The sequence below is a fragment of the Simochromis diagramma genome, unplaced genomic scaffold (genome assembly GCF_900408965.1).
Source record: "Simochromis diagramma unplaced genomic scaffold, fSimDia1.1 OVJJ01000802.1, whole genome shotgun sequence".
NCBI classification, from domain to species: domain Eukaryota; kingdom Metazoa; phylum Chordata; class Actinopteri; order Cichliformes; family Cichlidae; genus Simochromis; species Simochromis diagramma.
Window position 1 is genome coordinate 248,281 of NW_024387492.1, and position 18,701 is coordinate 266,981.

The following is an 18,701-nucleotide window of genomic DNA, read 5'->3' on the forward strand; positions in this document are numbered from 1 at the left end:
TGTGTGTGTGTCTGTTAATGTCTGTAAATGTGTGTCTCTGTCTGTGTGTGTCTGTCTGTATCTCTGTGTGTCTGTGTTAATGTGTGTGTGTCTGTCTGTGTGTTAATGTGTGTGTGTCTGTTAATGTCTGTAAATGTGTCTCTGTCTGTGTGTGTCTGTGTGTTAATGTGTGTGTGTCTGTTAATGTCTGTAAATACACACAACAGCAGGACAATGTTTTTGTTTCTTAAAAACGACACTTTAATCACATAGTACAGCTTTTATCTGAGGCATGTGGCAACAAGAGTACACTGGGAAGTTAACACGGACTTCAGCACATACAAAGAAGTGATAGACATAAAGCAACAGAGGCGGCGCGATTTCATGTCGGTGCGACTGGCTGCTGCGTATTTAACACACGACTTAAAAACATTTGTTGGCGACGCCAGTTTGAAAAATAAAAAAAACGACCATTCGCGTCCCACAGTGATGACGCAGCTTCATCAGTAGTGTTTGTTTCACTGTTAAAAAACAACAATCTGAAACGCTGGTGAGTACAAAAAGAAAACTGTAAACTGAATACATGTAGTGAGTCCGTGCTTCATGAAACACACCGAGGCACTTGGTCAACACATCCCACACCTTGTACGATTGCACAACATTTCTTGGACTTTTGGTTTGTGATACTGACTTCACTTATTGTCAGCATAAGCTTTCAGAAGAGGGATTAGTGGTGCTTATTGCAATAGGAGGCACGCTGGCTTCGCTTTTTGGCACGTCTGACGCTGAATTGCATTTCACTTTCAACGTCCTGTTAAAACAGTTGAGTTTCTTTGGAGAGGCAGAGGCCGCCCGCTCTCTTTTTGAGTTCCGCTTGCATGTCTTAACGATCTCTTCCCGTGTGACGGGAATACTGTCAGGCTTGTCCTGGTTGCCAGGGACTTCACAAACATCCATGTGCATTGCTGTTTCAGTTCTTGTGGTGGGTGTGTGGTTATCACCACGATAACGGCTGGTGTCCGTTGCACATTCATGGCAGCTTTTGTGTAAGGAGCCTGCAGAGGGGGAGGGGCTTTGAGGCTGTGCTGTGGTGCTGATATTTTGGCTACTGTCAGATAATGACATTTCATGCCTATGAACTACGACTTCTCCAGCAGTCTCGGAATCAGAGCCAGGTCCTGGTCCTGGATCCGGGCCAGCGTCCTGCTTTGGGCTTGTGAATCTCTGGTCTCCTACTGAGGCCGCCTGCAGGGCCGCAGTATGAACACAGTGCTTCCTGAAGTGACAGGTGTGGGGAGCTCCTTGCCTGGGGGTCACCAATCTCCCCTGTGAGCAGTGGTGGAAATGAGTGAGTGGACAGTGGAAGTAGTGCATACAGCACTCCACGCGTGTGTAGGCTGGGTCCAGGTTTGTTGGTAAAAGGGTCGCGTTTTGTTTGCTGAGGGGGCTTCCTGAGAGGGGGAAGAGCTGAGAGGTTGGAGGGCAGGAGCGAGAATCCGGCGCACAGGAATGTGGGTTCCACTGCTGAAGCAGATGAGGATCCCCACATGTGCAGTTGGTGTTTTGCGAGTACTGGCACCTGCACGGTGTGCTCAGCGTGGCTACGTGCCCATTCTCAGATCCTCTTTCACCGGCTTCTGTGTTCGAGTAATGAATGTTTGAAAAAGGAGCAGCGTGGTGGTGAGGAGGAATTCTGTTATAAAGCTGAGTGCTGGAATCATGCCCTTCGTGCAGTTTATCCTCAGTTTTTTGACTGGATGCTAAAGGCTCCAGCTCATAATGTTCCACCTCACCGCCCTTGCTGTCCAGCTGGTATTTCGCCAGACCAGAACTCTTCCCCTGGGGCGAGGGGCTGCTGGATGTGGTTTCGGTGAAGGCCTGACACTGCAGTTTTTTGGGCAGCGGTATCTGGCCACAGGTGCCCTGGGGCCCCAGGCAGCGGCACATGCACTGAAAAAAGAAGGTGGCAAAGGCCCAGCTGATGCACATGATCAGCATCATGAACATGCCCAGCTGCGTGTAGGCCAGGACAGTTGACGGCATCATCATTGCGCCGGCAACAAAGGTGGTTAGTGCTGCCATTGCAATAGCAGAACCCATCCGACTGAGGGAAAATATCACCTTTCCCTCACGGTCCGGCTCTGGGGCAAGTCGGTAGGCCACGCCGTAGTGGACAGCAAAGTCCACGGACAGTCCGACCGCCACTGAAATGGTCACAGACTCCAAGACATTGAGCTCCCAGCCCAGAAGCACCAGAGAGCCCACTGTGACAAATATGGTCCCTGCAATGGACAGGATGGCATACAGGCTGATGATGAAATTCCAGGTGGTCAGGAGCATGACGCTGAAAGCAACAGCCACTGACAGCGCCATAGCAATCAGAGTCCCATCTGACAGGCTGTCCTGGAGGTCATAAAACTCCAGGTTGCTCACAAACCAGCCATAGCTGAGGCCTGCTGGGGCATAGCGAAGCTCCTCCTCGATCCAGGCATCCACCTAAAACAGAAAGACATTGCTAACATTATAAAATATCTTGTTTCACCAGTGGAGATGTGTCCAGGTGATGCTGGGCTGTGCATACCTCACGGTAGAACTGGTACATCTTCTCATAGGCCAATGTGAAGAGGAAGGTGCTCTGGAACTCTAAAACAATGGCTCTGATGGTGTCGTTGATGTCAAATCGAGGTCCAGGGGTCTTGCTGTCAAGGTGGTAGTTAGTACTTCGATCCAGCTCCATGATGGCTCTTTTGATACACAACTCAAAGACATCCTGTTTGTATGGGAAGATGGACTGACTGCAGCAAGGGTAGACAGAGGCCTCGTCGCAGTCTTGGTTCTCCATCCACTGTTAAAAACAGAAGAGGTAAACCAGAATCGGTCGGGTTGCTTTCTGAAACTTTATGGCTTAATTCATTTATGGCCAATGTCTAAAAGGACTGCAACTGAAAAATGAAAAACTTCCATCCACATGGATGTCTTGAAATAGCCTGTGTAACGATTTCTAAGAGAAGGACTGAAGAATGAGACCTGTATGCTCACTCCTCACCAGCACTCTTCTCTGTGCTCATCATAAACAGTGCTAACAGTTCTCTGTGAAGGTTCTCAGTCATCCAGGTCATCGTAGTCTAAGGAGCTTGGAAAGAAAAGCGTCTGGACTTGTTTAAGTTGCTTGAAAACGTTTTGCTTCTCATCCGAGAAGCTTCTTCAGTTCTAAGGGTGAAATGGTGGAGAGTCCCAGATTTAAACCCAGTGGAAGTATCTCCCCAAAGAGGGACAAAGGGACCCCCTGATGATCCTCTACGTTTTGTCCTTTTGTCCCTCTTTGGGGGGATACTCCCACTAGGTTTAAATCTGGGACTTAAACAAGTCCAGATGCTTTTCTTTCCAAGCTCCTTTTCAAAGTGATCGCTAGCGACACAGCTATGTTAGCATAGCATAAACACGGTGAAGCTGGAGGATGAACGCTAACTTTTTTCCACTTGATAGAAGTTAACGTGAGGGTTCTCGATGGTTGGAGACAAATGCAATCGCATGGCAGGATGCTGTAAACGGACCAAACTTCAGTCAGGAGAACAACTGAGATAATCCATCCACAATACGAGGTTAGTCATTCATATACTGCTGCATGGGCTGTAGTTACACCGTAAGGTTTAAAAACTGAGCTTTGAAATGAACAGTGGTAATAAAAACCGAGCGAGGCCGACAGTGATCACTGACTGTTTTTAGGAGCTCGTTCAGGATACAAAGCATTAAAGCATGTTAAAAACACAACAGCCTTAATAAATGCAGAGTAGTTTGGACCTGGAAGCAGGGTTCACGCGTCATCACTTAAAGACCGGATAACAATTCATTTTTCTATATAGCAGATAAGCTAATGCTAGCCGACTGTAAGAAAGTTTAATCTGATGAAGTCAATCAGTTCAAGTGAGAATTTAACAAACGGCAGGAGAACACCAACATCAGAAATGTGTTCAACTTTTAGAGTAATCGTTTTGGTTTTGGAGATCAATTGTGGTTTAATAACTTTATTTTTTTATTGATAAAAAGGTTATTGAGGTTTGAGTTTGCTCCATATATCACTAGTACACATGCAGTACTGACCTGTTTGAACGTCTCGATGAAGCAGCTGGTGAAGTCCTGCTCTTCGGACTGAAAGACGAAGCTCTGGTTTCTCATTTTCTGGCAGAAGTTGAGGATCCAGACTTGAGATGCTGGACTGGCAATGTTGAAACTGCTATCCAGTATAAGCTTTCCTTTGTTTTTGGGGTTCAGGGGATCACCATTATCCACAGGGGTCACCCCCCAGATGATGGTAATGGGCATGTGGAGGTCCTCGCCATGATGGACTCTCTCAAACATGAAAAGCTTTTTGTACTCTGCATCATAGCGCTCAAATGGGTGAGAAGATCTGAAGACCTGAAACTCTGCCAGCTCCAAGGAGGGGAGCTTCATCTTTGGGTTTACACAAACCACATAGGCCCCGCCCACGGTCATGGCAAGAAACCAGAAGAGCCAGAGGTAGCGGAGCTTGATGACGATGCAGGGCAGCACCTTCTCAAAGAATATCCTCGACACCTCCGAAACTGTGAAGAGGCATTTGTTGGCCTTTTGGCAAAGACTGGCCCAGAACATCTGCGTGCAACAACCTGTCTGCTGGTGCTGAGGCTTAGCGCAGAGGAACATGTTCGGCAGGTAGCGTTCATGTAGCACCACCACGGCGGGCAGCCATGTCACCATTAAAATATAGTTGACCAATATGGCAGTGCCAGCGTAGACTCCAAAGCAGCGAATGGCAGTGATGTTGCTGACATAGTTGGCATAAAAAGCAGCAGCAGTGGTGAAGCTGGTGACAAACATAGAGAGGGCCGCGTGTTGAAGGGTCACGCCGACCGTCTCTGCCAGCTCAGCGTGAGGCTTATCGAACTTAGTATAGTTCCACACGTCACAAAGCACAAAGGCGTCATCTGCACCGATACCTACCAGGATGATGAGGGCTGTGAGGTTCATGAAGGGGAAGAACTCAAAGTCGAAAACCATTCGGTAGAGAAAGTATGACACAATCAGCGAGCTGATGATGGCTATTATTGTCATGAGTGTGATGAAAACTGACCGCGTGTACACGCACATGACCAGCAGGACTATCACTATGGCTATGGCAGGATACACCGTGTCTGTGAGGAGGTAGTCCTGAAAGAGGTCGTGTTTAATGCCAAACTCTATCCCTGTGACTGTGGTGATGCCGTCGGAGGCGTTCCAGTTCTCGAAATTGTCCAGGTAAATGTTCATCATAGACTCGCCTTTCTCCGTGGGGGAAAAGAGCATGCTGTACTTGAGCACAGGCGGAGGATACTCCAGGCTCTTGGGACTCAGGAAGTCTTTGTCTACCAGAAAGTGAAAGATCTGGTAGATGGCGTTGTATTTTGTACACTTGCGGGGCACACTGGCACACTTTAGCTGGTCTTTCCGCCGCAGGGTCATGTCCCAGCAGTCGGGTCCCAGAGTGCCGTTATGATAGTATTTGACACACGAGCGCAGGATCTTGAGTGTGTGCGATACGTCTCGTTCTGTAATCTTCTGGCAGGATGACCTGTTGTTGAGGACAGCGATGTAGTTACCTAGCGTCCAGCTGGGGCAGCAGGAGTCAGCATTGGTGCGCTGACAAAGATTCCAGTAGTCCCGGTGGGAACGCACCTAAGGACGGAAAGAATGAATAAATAAGCGAAAACAAGCAGAAGTGTAACAGAAAAACATATTCACACGACTTGAATGATGCCAGCATACTCTTGCGTTGTCCAGATTGCACATGGATTTGATGGCCTGAATACTCCACAGGTTCTTCCCTTCAGCTGACGAGAACACCACTCTAGAATAACTGTCACCTGCAGAAAGGATGGCATAGTCAAGCAGGAGAGCAAGTTTCCCATTTTATACAAGACAAAAAATTATTTGACCATCTGGCAAAGATCCTGTTCACGTCCATCAGCCACAGTAAAAAGCACAACTATTCCATGTCTGCTCATCCTTATATAAAGCCATAAATCTGTCTGGGAGTTGTGTGGAATGTGGACTAGTATAATTCTTCCTGTTCTCCATTGTCCTGAATCTTACCTGGCACATCACAGAAGAACTCTTTACTGAAGTCCCACTCAGCTTGCCGTTTGTCTCTGTCAAAGTGGTCTTTGGGCCGCCTGGGCTCTTGGTGACTGGAAAACAGTAGAAGGAGAATAAGCAAACATCTGAAGCACTGAACTAAGGTGCTGAACAGGATGTGAATTTTACACAAAATACCTTGATTTCACTGGGAAGTGCTAGACCATTCTGTGTAATCTATGAAGCTTTGCATGAGTCATAACTCATAGTATTATAAAATCATCAGCCCTTGGTTGAGTTTCCTTCCCCACCCCTTTGAACCAGATATGTGATTGGCTACTCCTCACAAACAGAAGCTTTGCACAGCGGGAGAGCAGCGTTTCTGCACTTTCAGCCAGAGTTGGGCATGAAATCACCTTTGGCATCAGAATCAAGAGTAGGAAAAAACAGACCCCCCCCCCCCAAAAAAAAAAACAAAAACAAAAACAAAAACAAAAAAAACTGACTGTGTTTAGACCAGTCCGAGTTGTATGATCATCCACCACTGTAACAGTATACACTCAGTGGCCACCTTATTTGACACACCTTTGTGACTGGAAATTTGTATTAACAAGCAATCAATCACATGGCTGCAGCTCAGTGCATTAAGGCTTGTAGACTTGGTGAAGATGGTGATCATGGGATGAAACCAGATTTTGCAGAAGGCCATATGCAAATGATTTCATTTTGTTTCTTGAAAGAAACACTTCAAATTTAGCAAAATGCCTAAAAAACAAAAACAAACAAAACAAATGATTCATTCGAGAAATTTCAGTTTCAGATCACAATAACAACATCTAAAGTATCCTGTCCTTCTTATGTTATCCTGAAACACACATTGACATTTTGTTTGAGGCGGCTGTTGTTGTAAAACTAACTTTATTTCATAGAGTTAATTCCTAACATTCCTATTATTGTTTTATATTGTTATTATTGTTTTATTTTATTTTTTTAATGGCATTTTTATATCATTAAGTTTCCTCTGCACACTTTGGGCCACTTAGTGAGCAACCCCATATGGAAAAGAAATAGTAAAAACTTATATGTGATTACTCATGAAAGTGGCCACTTTCTCATTACTTTCATACATTGTTTTAGTAAGTATCCAAAACGTACAAGTTTCATTATATAATTTTTCAAGGGATCTTATATCTGTTTTCACTCTTGTATGCTTTTCATACAAGTTTCACACAAGACAGATACAAACTTGATAAGATTTATATCTATCTTTTCCATATGGGTACAGCCAGAAGAAATATAGTATTTCTGAAGCTAAACGTGGCCCCAACCTGGTACTAGCTAAATGTAACTAACAAAATGACCAGTGAGTCTATAATAACATAGCTAGCTAACATTACAGTTGAACTATTGGAAATACCATTTCCGTTAAGTTCTGTCAGAGCAGATAGCTCCTTCTGAACAATGAGAGCAAAAATGTGTCATTTGGTACTTAAATGTGTTCAATGACTGACAGAAAATGAGGAAAAGCTCTAAAAATATTTGTAGCACAAATGTGCTGCAAATATAATAATCAGTCGGTACCAAGTTGAAAACGATCCAGAAATAATTCTTATTCATGACTTCATGAATCAAACAGATGCTGCTGTGTCAGAAAAGGCAGCAGTCATCGCAGCTCCCTACAAGAAATCAGATAAATGACTTTCTGCAGTACAGAGAGGTACTGCTGTCATTATTCTAATAATCATAATGGTAACTCTGATTGAGCAGGGCGCCCGGGGGGAGACGTGCAGATCGGTTTTTTAAATGAGCCACATTTTTAGGAGGAAAAGAGGAAGGCAGGGTAATCAGGCGGCTGTCAGAGAGAGAGAGTGACAGACGGAGGGGATGAGCCAGGGGAGCTCGCTGACAGAAGCAGGAGCCACTTTCTGATAAGCACACAATTACATGAAGACAGACATGTGGCGCAAGACAGACAAAGGCGTCCACAGAGGGGGACGGAGAGAACAGACTTTATCTAATCAGCAGAACAGAGCTGTTTTTAGAGGCTCTAATCTTAGCTACATGTATCTACACAACATCTGCTCATAAAAAATTAAACAAAAAATTAAATCTGATTCAAAGACTGTCTACTGATTTTTAATCATGCTAAAGTGAAATGCCTGTGAATATGGTGATATGCATCAAATAAGCAAAACTGAGCAACAGTAAAATTTAAGAAAGCAGATATCTGCAGTCTGATGTGTGCATGAAGACCTGAAAGAGACAGACATGCAAAGACTTGTTCTTGATTAGTGAGCAGACTCTGGCTGACGGGAGGCAGAGGCTGACCTCGTGGATGGACAAACCTCGACTATTCCCTCTCTTCTTTCAGGAGGAGATTCAGACAGGTCTGTCAACAGTATCCTTCACCCCCTACCTCTGACCCCCACGCCTTTAACTCTCGCTCCCCTGTGACCTCTCTTCTTGGCTGATAGTGGAAGCCAACGACATGAGTGCCAAACAAAGACACTATATAATGTCTTTGTTCAACCAGTAACAGTTTAATAATGTTCTCTACACTGTCACTTCAGTTTTACAGGCTCAAAAGTAATTAAATGTTTAATAATGTCTAAGAAAATTATGTAAATTTATTTGATTTAAAGATTTTTATTTTGGACCACTTGCTTTAAATGTTTCATATTGATAGTGTCCACCAGGTGGCACTAATTTTTACCACTGAAAGCAACATTTTACACTTTTTATCTTTTCCTGCAAGTTTGCCTAGTTACTCACACAATAAGTGGGTCTCACTATTGATGATTGATATTGGACAATGGTGTGTGTGTGTGTGCGTGTGTTTGTTTTTTCTGGGATTTGATACCCTGTCTATAAATATAGAGCTGTGTATAAAAATCTTTCTACATCGTAATTCTCGTTCCCGTTCAGCATGCTGTCATGCAGTGGTATATGATGTTAAAAGAAAGAAAGCGCATGTGTGTTTGTGTATGTGTCTGTGTGCGCGTGTGTGTTTCACTTTCAAGTCTTCTCTCTTCGAAAGCCACACTCTGTGTTTAAACTAAGGCCGTGATAATAAACACTGATAGCTTTTCAATGCTTCAAAGACACTAAAAACAAAATAGGGCTCTTTGGTTCTGGCTCAGGTAGTTTATGGTGGAGCAGTTATTTTGAAGAGGGCAACACTTTACAGCACACAGGAGGCTCTGGGAATGATCTTTTAGGGGGAACGAGGAGGTAGAAACAGAGCGGTCTCCAACTCTGACCCATCTGAAGATGAGAGTGGAGGGGAGATGGATGAAGGAGCAGCAGGATAGACTTTTCCATTTCCATATTCTGGTCTCCCACAAAGACCAGAATATGGTCTGCAATGCTCTGCTATGTTCCAGCAGCCAGAGGTCTGATCCCTTGATCTACACGCTATGGAGGAAATCCTGCAGCTAATTGTGGCCATGGCAAACGTGACAAAGAGACCCTCAATGGCAAAATGTGGACACAGAAAACTCAGATGTGCAGGGCAGTGCTGCTGCAGTTTACCTGGAGGTGACGTGGACAGAATCCTGCACTGCTGAGGCAAAAAGAAGTAAAAGGTCTGACTGGAAAACTATAACTAATGTCTGAGGAAGAAGCCAGAAAAGCTCGTATGATGCAGCAGGGACCTGCTGTCAAAGTTTACTGAGGTAGGCTGCTGCTCGTCCATGCAGGGCTCGAAAAGTCAAAACCATAATCTTAAAGTGAACACTGAAGTCGATGGGACACAACGATGTGACAATGAGAGTACTAAAGACTCAATGAGAAGACTCGCAGGTGCATTAAACTTGTAGGTGTTCGAAGGAGATTTTACACAGACAAGTGAACAAAAAACTGTTGTGTGTTTTTCAGAGTTTGCTGCCCATGTAATCAATCGACAGACTGCACATTTTAGCGTGAACTAAGGGTTACGACAAATATTTAACATGTGAATGTGAGATTTGTCCTCCTGCAGCGACACTTGTGCAACAAATCTTTGTTTTCTTCTGCTAAAGCAAACATCTGCAGATGAACCCACCGATGAGAGGTTTAATGTCAATCGCCTTTCAGACGGCTTGATGAGCAGACAGAGAGAAACTCTACAGCCTTTGGGAGAAAAAAAAGCTGCTAAACCAGCTTTCACATGTTCCTGCACGGCGCTTCAGAAAGCATCTCAGATGAGTGTAAACTCACATTTTGGCCTGCTCATCTGCATATTTGAATGGATAATTGGCCAGTGTGGCTTTATAGCCCGTGTTCTTCACCATATTGTTCCATGTGACTAGTCGCTGGCCAATGGCTGTTCCCCGTGGCTCGAAGCCCTTGTAGGAAAAAAAAGATACCAGAAATAAAACAGCAGAAATTGACATGATTATGTTGTATTAAGGCAAACTGATCATTTTATTATCACACAGTTCTCATCACGCTCAGCCAATACAGGACGTTTAAGCCCGACACACATTTTTAGCGATTTAAAAATCAAATATATTCACCGATATTCCCCCAAAATCAAACCCTCAACTATTTCATCACAATATCTATGGAAATTTAGAAATTATTAGAAATAACGTGAATAACAGTCAAATTCATGTTTGCTTTCTTGGTACTCCTGTTATGTTTGAGTTTAGTTTGCCAAAGCAAACTAAACTCAAACATAACAGGACAACATAGAACCGATCAGCCTGCATGAGTGCGTCTCTATGTACAACATGAGTACCGCATTTTTCAGACCATAAGGTGCACCGGATTATAAGGCGCATTAAGCGAAACAAAACAGTCAGATAAGTCAAACTTTCCTCAACTCATTCTTCTTGCTTCTTCCACTTCCGTACCATTGATTCATTAATGTTGAATTCTCTATCAGCTGCTCTATTCCCATGTTGTTGCAGTATATTAATGACTAACCTCGTATTGTGGATGGATTATCTCAGTTGTTCTCCTGACTGAAGTTTGGTCCGTTTAGAGCATCCTGCCATGCGATTGCATTTGTCTCTAACCATCAGGAACCCTCACATTAACTTTTATCGAGTGGAAAGAAGTTGGCGTTCATCCTCCAGCTTCACTGTGTTTATGCTAACATAGCTGTGTCGCTAGCGATCACGTAGCACAACATTATATACCAGCTAGCCCAACTTCAGTAACCCTACAAACGTCACTGCTGTTTAGTTTCCTGTCTTCAGTTATGTTGGAAGTGATAGCAGAGCTGTACGTTTGAATGCTTCAGAAATCTCTCAGTCAGAACATGCTATATCATGTTTAGGTGGAAACTAGCGAGCTAACTTCTTGCTAACTTCTAACTCTGTTAAATGTAATAAATCCTGTTTTCATGGATGCCTGGATGTTAAACTTAATTGTTACACCTGGTAAAGCAGCAACGCTGATCATTTTATTAAAGATGAAAGAATTTAGACAGTTTTTAACTCTCGGTGATGCCGCAGTGTTCGTTTGACTTTGGGACGTGAAGAGGACGGAGTTTAGGACCCAGATTACTCCGCAAGGCTCCTGACTAGGCATCCGTAATGCTCTGACAATCCATCAAGCGGTGCGGCTTCGTAGCTTACCAAAGTCATACTGAAGCATTTATGACAGATTTTTGAGCGCCGTGCACCACATAAAATTGGTTTGAGGTCAATAAGCACAACCAGAATTCATACATAAGGCGCACTGTCAATTGCTGAGAAAATTAAAGGATTTTAAGTGTGCCTTATAGTGCAGAAAATACAGTACTACACACTGAAAAGAGGACGGCTACCGTCATCTACAAAGGTGACCAATGAGTAGTGTACTCACAAGCAGTGGGTCAGAGAAATCCGGCAGGTCAGGCACAAGTATGCCCACCAGGGCACAGATCACAATAAGCACCGTGCACACACCCAGCACCACCACTGGCCAATCAGCTATTAGCTCAGCATAGCTGTGAAAAAGACACATAAAAGTTGATAACAAGACGTCCTTTGACAGTTGATTTCAAACAGCATGTGCCTCTGATTACATACAGAGTAGGAGAAACAAGAAAAAGCATCAAATTAGTCACTGTGGGAACAAACGGAGAAAACGAAAACATGTCTTCTCTTTAAGAGTTAGATTTTACTGTAGGTTAATGGATAAATGAGGACCATCCAAGTTGCTAGTTACTGCAGGATAAGTGAATCAATAAGTCGTGACTCACTACTGAGGAATGATGGCTCCAGTAGAGCTCTGATGGATGGATGACAGAAATAAAGAAAGGAGGAGAAGTTTGAGCGTTTCTGGCAGGTCTTACCTTCTGGGAAATCGAAAAGGCATCGAAGGGCTGAAAACCAAAGAGAGGGAGATAAATCAGGCTTATATTTTGAAGTCAAAGCAACAACCAATCAAAAACATATTGGAGGAGACTTGAGAAAGAGTGGACATCTTTTCTCCATCATGTGCTGCTTATCTTTTTCCAGCAGGAGCGCGCAGCGTGGATATTGGACCGCTGAAGACATTAAAGCTGACATGGCTGTCAAAACCACTTTGTGCTGAACGTCTCATAATTCTCTGCTCCTTTTTCAAACTTTGTTCTGATTTGACAGACAAGCTTACAGGGATTTTCTTTCTAATATACACGAGCCACACGCCGACATCTAACGACTCGAGCGAGGTACCAGCATCTAAACTGCAGGCCGACGCCAACCTGAAAACTTGTGCTGGGCTCAAAATGATCCTGAATTTCTGGCTGATCCTGACACAAATGGATGTCAGCGTGAAGCTAAATAATGCCTCAAATGTTCCTGATAACTGCTAAACAGCATTTTTTAAATTTCATTGAAGCCAAGTGAAGCCTAGTGTGCCATGTGCTCGATAAATCAGCACTCCAACACACACCAGGCCCTCGCCGATACAGCGGGAAGTCTCGGATTACAACTTGCACTTCCACACAAAAACATGTTATCACATTGTGAAATCAGGCTTCCTGTTGGTGGCTGACCCAAACACGCCCACAGACACATACTTCAGCTGCTCGGGATCTATCTGGAATTCTCATCAGCTCCTCTTGGGAGCAGTGGGGGGAGCGTCCGGTATGCCGGAGAAGCAGCAAACGCGCCGGGTGGAAGGGAAGAGGAAGTGGCAGAATCAGATACGACCACCTGATCACAGTGGGGCTACAGGAGATTAATGATCAAGGCTAAAGGGGTTCACGGGAGACAGACACATGTCTGTGTGGAGAAAACACACGGAACAGCCAGAGTTGGAGATTTTAGCTTCCCAAAAAACCTAAACTGAAGCTTTGCAGTTAAAAAAGATGCAGGGTTGGGGTTTTTTTTTGGGATGAACATACACAGCTGAGTGAATAAAAACGGGCAAACAGAACAAAGTCTGAACACTCAATAAATAAATGAATCACATGACATAGACAAGTAAACTGATACAGGTAAACGTCACGTTATCAGAGCTGGTTTCAGCTGGTATTTACCATGGCTGACACTTGCAGATGTCGATATTCGATAAGAAGGCCACAACCGATATTACCCAAAGACACTAGGGGTGCAACAATACTCGTATCGATATTGAACCGTTCGATACAGTGCTTTCGGTTCGGTACGCATATGTATCGAACAATACAAAATTTTTAATTTATTTTATCAACTTTTCTTCTGACGATGCTGTCTGTGTTGAGAGCTCAGTGGATCTGCGCTCGACTACTCCGCCTAGGCTGCACTGTCGAGTGCAGATCCACTGAGCGCAGCGCAAGCTAGCAAGACAGAAGCTAAGTTCTCGTTGCAACTTGGCAAATTGAACCTCCCCCACCCTCATTCAGATCTGGCCTTTGGAACTATTTTGGTCTTCATGTGACGTATGACCCTGAAGGTAAGCGCGTCATGGACTAAAGTAAAACAGTATGTTGGATGTGCCACGCAATGCTCAATTACATGGTGGGAACTAGTGTGTTAGCGCAGTTAGCTCGTTAACGTGTTGACGCCGTCCAGCCCCACGCACGGGGCGATCAGGGGTAGCTCGTTAACGGAGATTTGCCGTGTTGTGGCGTTAACGTCATTTCAGATTAACGCTGACAGCACTAGTGGGAACACAACGAATATGACTGCACATTTACTCCGACATAATCCTAGTGCAAAGACAAGTGGAAGCAGACAAAAACAACAAGCACGCATGCTACAAACTTTACCCAAGTCATTTAGACAGCCGTTAGCACATGATTCTCCTTATGGGGACCTGATATGTTTAATATGCTGCTGAGAATATAGCCCAGAAGAAGCGTATAGTATAGCTTTTATTTTGGAAAGAGACATTTCTCTGTAATAAACTCTCTTTTCCAAAGATGAGGGATTTCTCCATCAGATAATTTATTATTTTATCCGCTTGTTGTTTCAGCAACATTAAATTTAAAAACTGTACGTTTGAGTTAAAATATATATTTATAATTTTAATAAATGACAAATTAAAAAAGCATTTTTTGTATCGAAAAAATATCGAACCGTGACACCAAAGTATCGAACCGAACCGTGAATTTTGTGTATCGTTGCACCCCTAAAAGACACGAAAATCAGTCGTTTTAAAAGAGCTGTTTATTGCACACTGATGCCAAATGAAGGCACGTTCAGGCACAAGTTAAAATGATGACAAGTCGAGAGGAGATCAGGACCGTGACTACATCAATGAGCAGAGTCCTTATTGGAGGCCAGAGGGACTGGATTACCTATTCTGCCAGAAAAGTCTCTGGAAAGATCAATGCAGGGCTTTAACCTGAAGCTTAAAGGATTGTAAATACATTTTTAGTGCATCATAGATTCACATCTTTACTGGAAGCTAAGTGGCCCTACTTTACTTCTCTAATGGTACAAAGAAACAGGAAGTGAGTTCTGAGGTAACCTTCTTGTGCAGCTAATCAAGTTGACAGCACTCTGATTTTAGCGACATAGCCCCATGATCCAAGCAGGGTGTCTGTCCCCCCATCAAAGTCAGATAAGTCATAATGGGAACCACAAATGAACTCGCGGGACCAGTGAGGAATTTTACTCCACAGGGTTGTAAGGAGGTTGTAAATCCCCTTTAAAGTCCCGCTGGGCCTTTTTATATGACAGCCAAATGTCAAGTGGCACAAGCTGAGAGCACAGTTTGCCAACACAGGTATGCACAGACACAAACAGGCCATCACTCACGCTCGTCTGGGGAAAGAAATGTTACAATGCAGTGTTGTGCTCCAATGCTCCGGGCTCCCTGCAAACAGCACCACACAGAGCCCACGGCATCGAGCCGGCCTCTACACTCCTCAAATCCCAAACGGATCGAGCACGGATGAGTTGGAAGAGGTCCAATCCAGCAAGGCCTCACCGGATCTACTGCCTGTGTCACAATAGTGTTAACCAGGAAAAAAGTCCACTCACAGATGGACCTGAGTGTTTTCATAGCATTAAGCCATTTGAAGCAATGGCTTTAAATTAGCTCCTTTTAATCGATCAAATTAAAATGTGTTTTCCTCCCTTTGCTCTTTGCTCTCGTATATTCACCAACCTCTGACTCTCTCCCCCACCGATGTAGGAGCGGTGCTGAGCAGGATCAATGTGCACAAGGCTGCAGGCCCTGATGGCATCCCCGGGCGTGTTCTCAGAGCGTGTTCTGGGGAGCTTGCAGGAGTGCTCACAGACATATTCAATCTGTCCTTGGCCCACGCTGTGGTACCGGCCTGCTTCAAATCCACCTCCATCGTCCCGATACCCAAAAACTCCAACCCATCTTGCCTCAATGATTACCGCCCAGTAGCACTCACCCCCATCATCACTAATTGCTTAGAGCGACTGGTCCTAGCACACTTCAAATCCTGTCTCCCCCCCACCCTGGACCCCCACCAATTCGCATACCGCCAGAACAGGAGCACAGAGGATGCAGTCTCCATCGCAATGCACTCTGTCCTCTCACACCTGGACAACAACAACACCTACGCCAGAATGCTGTTTATAGACTTCAGTTCAGCATTCAATACAATCCACCCCTCACAACTCATCAGGAAACTGACAGACCTGGGCATCAGTTCCCTCATCTGCAAATGGTTACTGGACTTCCTGACCAACCGCCCCCAACATGTCCGGCTGGATAACCACTGCTCATCTACAATCACAATGAACACCGGTGTACCACAAGGCTGTGTGATGAGCCCTTTCCTCTACTCCCTCTTCACCCACGACTGCAGACCTGCTGATGGTTCCAACACCATCATTAAGTTTGCAGATGACACCACGGTGATTGGCCTCATCAGTGACAACGATGAGGCCGCCTTACAGGGAGGAGGTGGATCGTCTGGCTGAGTGGTGCGACAGAAACAACCTGCTGCTTAACACCGAGAAGACCAAGGAGCTCATCGTGGACTACAGGAGGAATGCTGACCCACATCCACCCATCCACATTAAGGGGACGGCTGTGGAGCGTGTGAGCAGCTTCAAGTTCCTGGGAGTCCACATCTCCGAGGATCTCACCTGGACGACCAACTGCTCCAAGCTGGTCAAGAAGGCTCACCAGCGCCTCTTCTTCTTGAGGACTCTGAGGAAGAACCACCTGTCCTCAGACATCCTGGTGAACTTCTATCGCTGCACCATCGAGAGCATCCTGACCAACTGTATAACAGTCTGGTACGGGAACTGCTCTGCCTCGGACCGGAAGGCGTTGCAGAGGGTCGTGAAAACTGCCCAGCGCATCGCCGGAGCACCACTTCCTGTCATAAAAGACATCTACAGGAAGCGGTGTCTGAAAAGGGCTGGGAAAATCATCAAAGACCCCAGTCACCCATCACATGGACTCTTCACCCTCCTGCCCTCTGGGAGGCGCCACAGGAGCCTCCGGACTAAGACCACCAGGTACCGGAACAGCTTCTTCCCCACAGCTGTCAGACTCCTGAACTCTGCCTCCTGACATCTGACCCACGTTAAACTCATGGACTGAACATACACACAATGGACAACTGTACCCTCAAACACACAATAATAACATGGACTGAACCACCACTCACAATCACTAGCACTTTATATAGCCTCTGTAGAAACTATCTACACCCTCACTTATCTTAACTGCACTACTGTATAGCTCTGTGTAAATAATCATTCTGTACATTCGATAATCTTTAATCCTACAACTGTTTACAACTTGCATAGTTCCCATTTCTGTATAGCTGTATATCTCAGATTCTGTAAAGTTACTTATTTCATATTCTGTATAGTTTTTCATATTTATATCCTGTTCATAGCCTGTTCATAGCTTGTACTCACTACAGCCTGTACATACTTATAGTTATAGAATAATTATAACATACCATAATAGACCCATTTCTGTAATATACTCACATATCTATATTATTGCTAATATATATTGTAATATATCTATATCACTAAAGCACTTCTGGATGGATGCAAACTGCATTTCGTTGCCCTGTACCTGTGCATGTGCAATGACAATAAAGTTGAATTCTAATTCTATTCTATTCTATATTAGAGACTTTTTCCCCTTCAGCTTTCAAAGCGACCTCTAACCCGGTTTAAACCAGCAGTACCTAATGAAAGCCACGTTTCCCCAGCCCTTCTTTGAACACGCAGCCGAGGGAAAACTCTGTATTGCTAATGTAATTCATTTCACTGGGCGCAGTCTCTTGGCTTTCCATGTATGGCCTTGAACTGCAGACCCCAGGACACATATGGCCCAAGATGGAGGAGTCGAGCTATCGGAAACACTTGGAGCAGATTCATAAAAGCGCTGTCAGGCTGTCTATTTGTCTACTTAATGGACTATTTTGAATTTTGGCCTGCAACGCTCCGATCTGAATTCATTTCAGCCAATTGGAAAGCTGCACAGCATACTTGGATGCTTTTAAAGAAGAGATGATGGATTCTTGATCTCTGCAGTTCACAGCAATAATTTATGCCATTGTTATAAAACTGAAACTGGCGAGCTGGGGTCAACATGATCTCAAGAACTGCAATCTGTAAAATGAACAAAAACCACCTAAGTCCTTTGACCTGCCACATCAGGTTTCCTCCATGACTCTCTGGTCCCTCCTGACCATGCCGCCTTCCCTTTCTTCCTTTGCTTGCTGCCTGCTCTCTTATTTTCCTCCACCCGTGTAACCTTTCACTGTTATTCTATTTACCAGAGGGAGAGTGTTTCTGGATCACTGGGCTAATTAATAAGGTAAACACAGACGGCCCGCCGCTCACTCAGCACGGCGCTGACAGAGAAGCAGCTGGGGACCGAGGGACGGCTTTCTACACACCACGGCTCTGGCTCATCCCAGACGGAAGCAGACAATCGCGCGAGGAGGAGCATGGTGAAATCTTTTGGGGTTCATCCAAAACGGAGATCTTGGAGCGCACTGTAACAGATGTGAGGCGATTGCTGGATTTAAGCTCTAAGGGCCACGTTGTGCACTGCTGTTGTTGACATTTGTGCTCAAACTCGCTGCATTTCACAACTGGACAGGAACTAGCAAAATAATAAGTAAAGGGGTTAAGAGTTCAGAGGCAGAGGACGGAGTTAACTGTCAACAGACGGGTAGCTAAATATTTCACAAACATGGCCTTTAAGTCGGCGCAGGAACAATTAGTGTCAGCCATCAGGCTGCTGGGCCCGCCCTGCCCTGATTAGTGCCTCGCTGGAACGCTGCACTC

The 18,701-nt window shown here is 44.8% G+C and overlaps 1 protein-coding gene across 6 annotated transcripts in view; it reads right to left on the reverse strand.

Annotated features, from left to right (window-relative positions):
- Window positions 1–216: 216 nt before the first annotated feature.
- disp1 (dispatched homolog 1 (Drosophila)) overlaps window positions 217–18,701 on the reverse strand; it is a 110,788-nt gene continuing 92,303 nt past the window's right edge. For 5 of the 6 annotated variants that reach the window (XM_040017915.1, XM_040017916.1, XM_040017917.1 and 2 more), the window contains 8 exons: window positions 12,335–12,364; window positions 11,863–11,986; window positions 10,267–10,394; window positions 6,088–6,182; window positions 5,761–5,858; window positions 4,081–5,670; window positions 2,561–2,824; window positions 217–2,475 (listed from right to left, as the gene is read on the reverse strand). In XM_040017915.1, the coding sequence (XP_039873849.1) occupies window positions 682–2,475; window positions 2,561–2,824; window positions 4,081–5,670; window positions 5,761–5,858; window positions 6,088–6,182; window positions 10,267–10,394; window positions 11,863–11,986; window positions 12,335–12,364 (4,123 nt within the window). In that variant the 3' untranslated portion in view covers window positions 217–681. The remainder of the gene's footprint in view (window positions 2,476–2,560; window positions 2,825–4,080; window positions 5,671–5,760; window positions 5,859–6,087; window positions 6,183–10,266; window positions 10,395–11,862; window positions 11,987–12,334; window positions 12,365–18,701) is intronic. The other variant, XM_040017920.1, reaches the window with a different exon arrangement.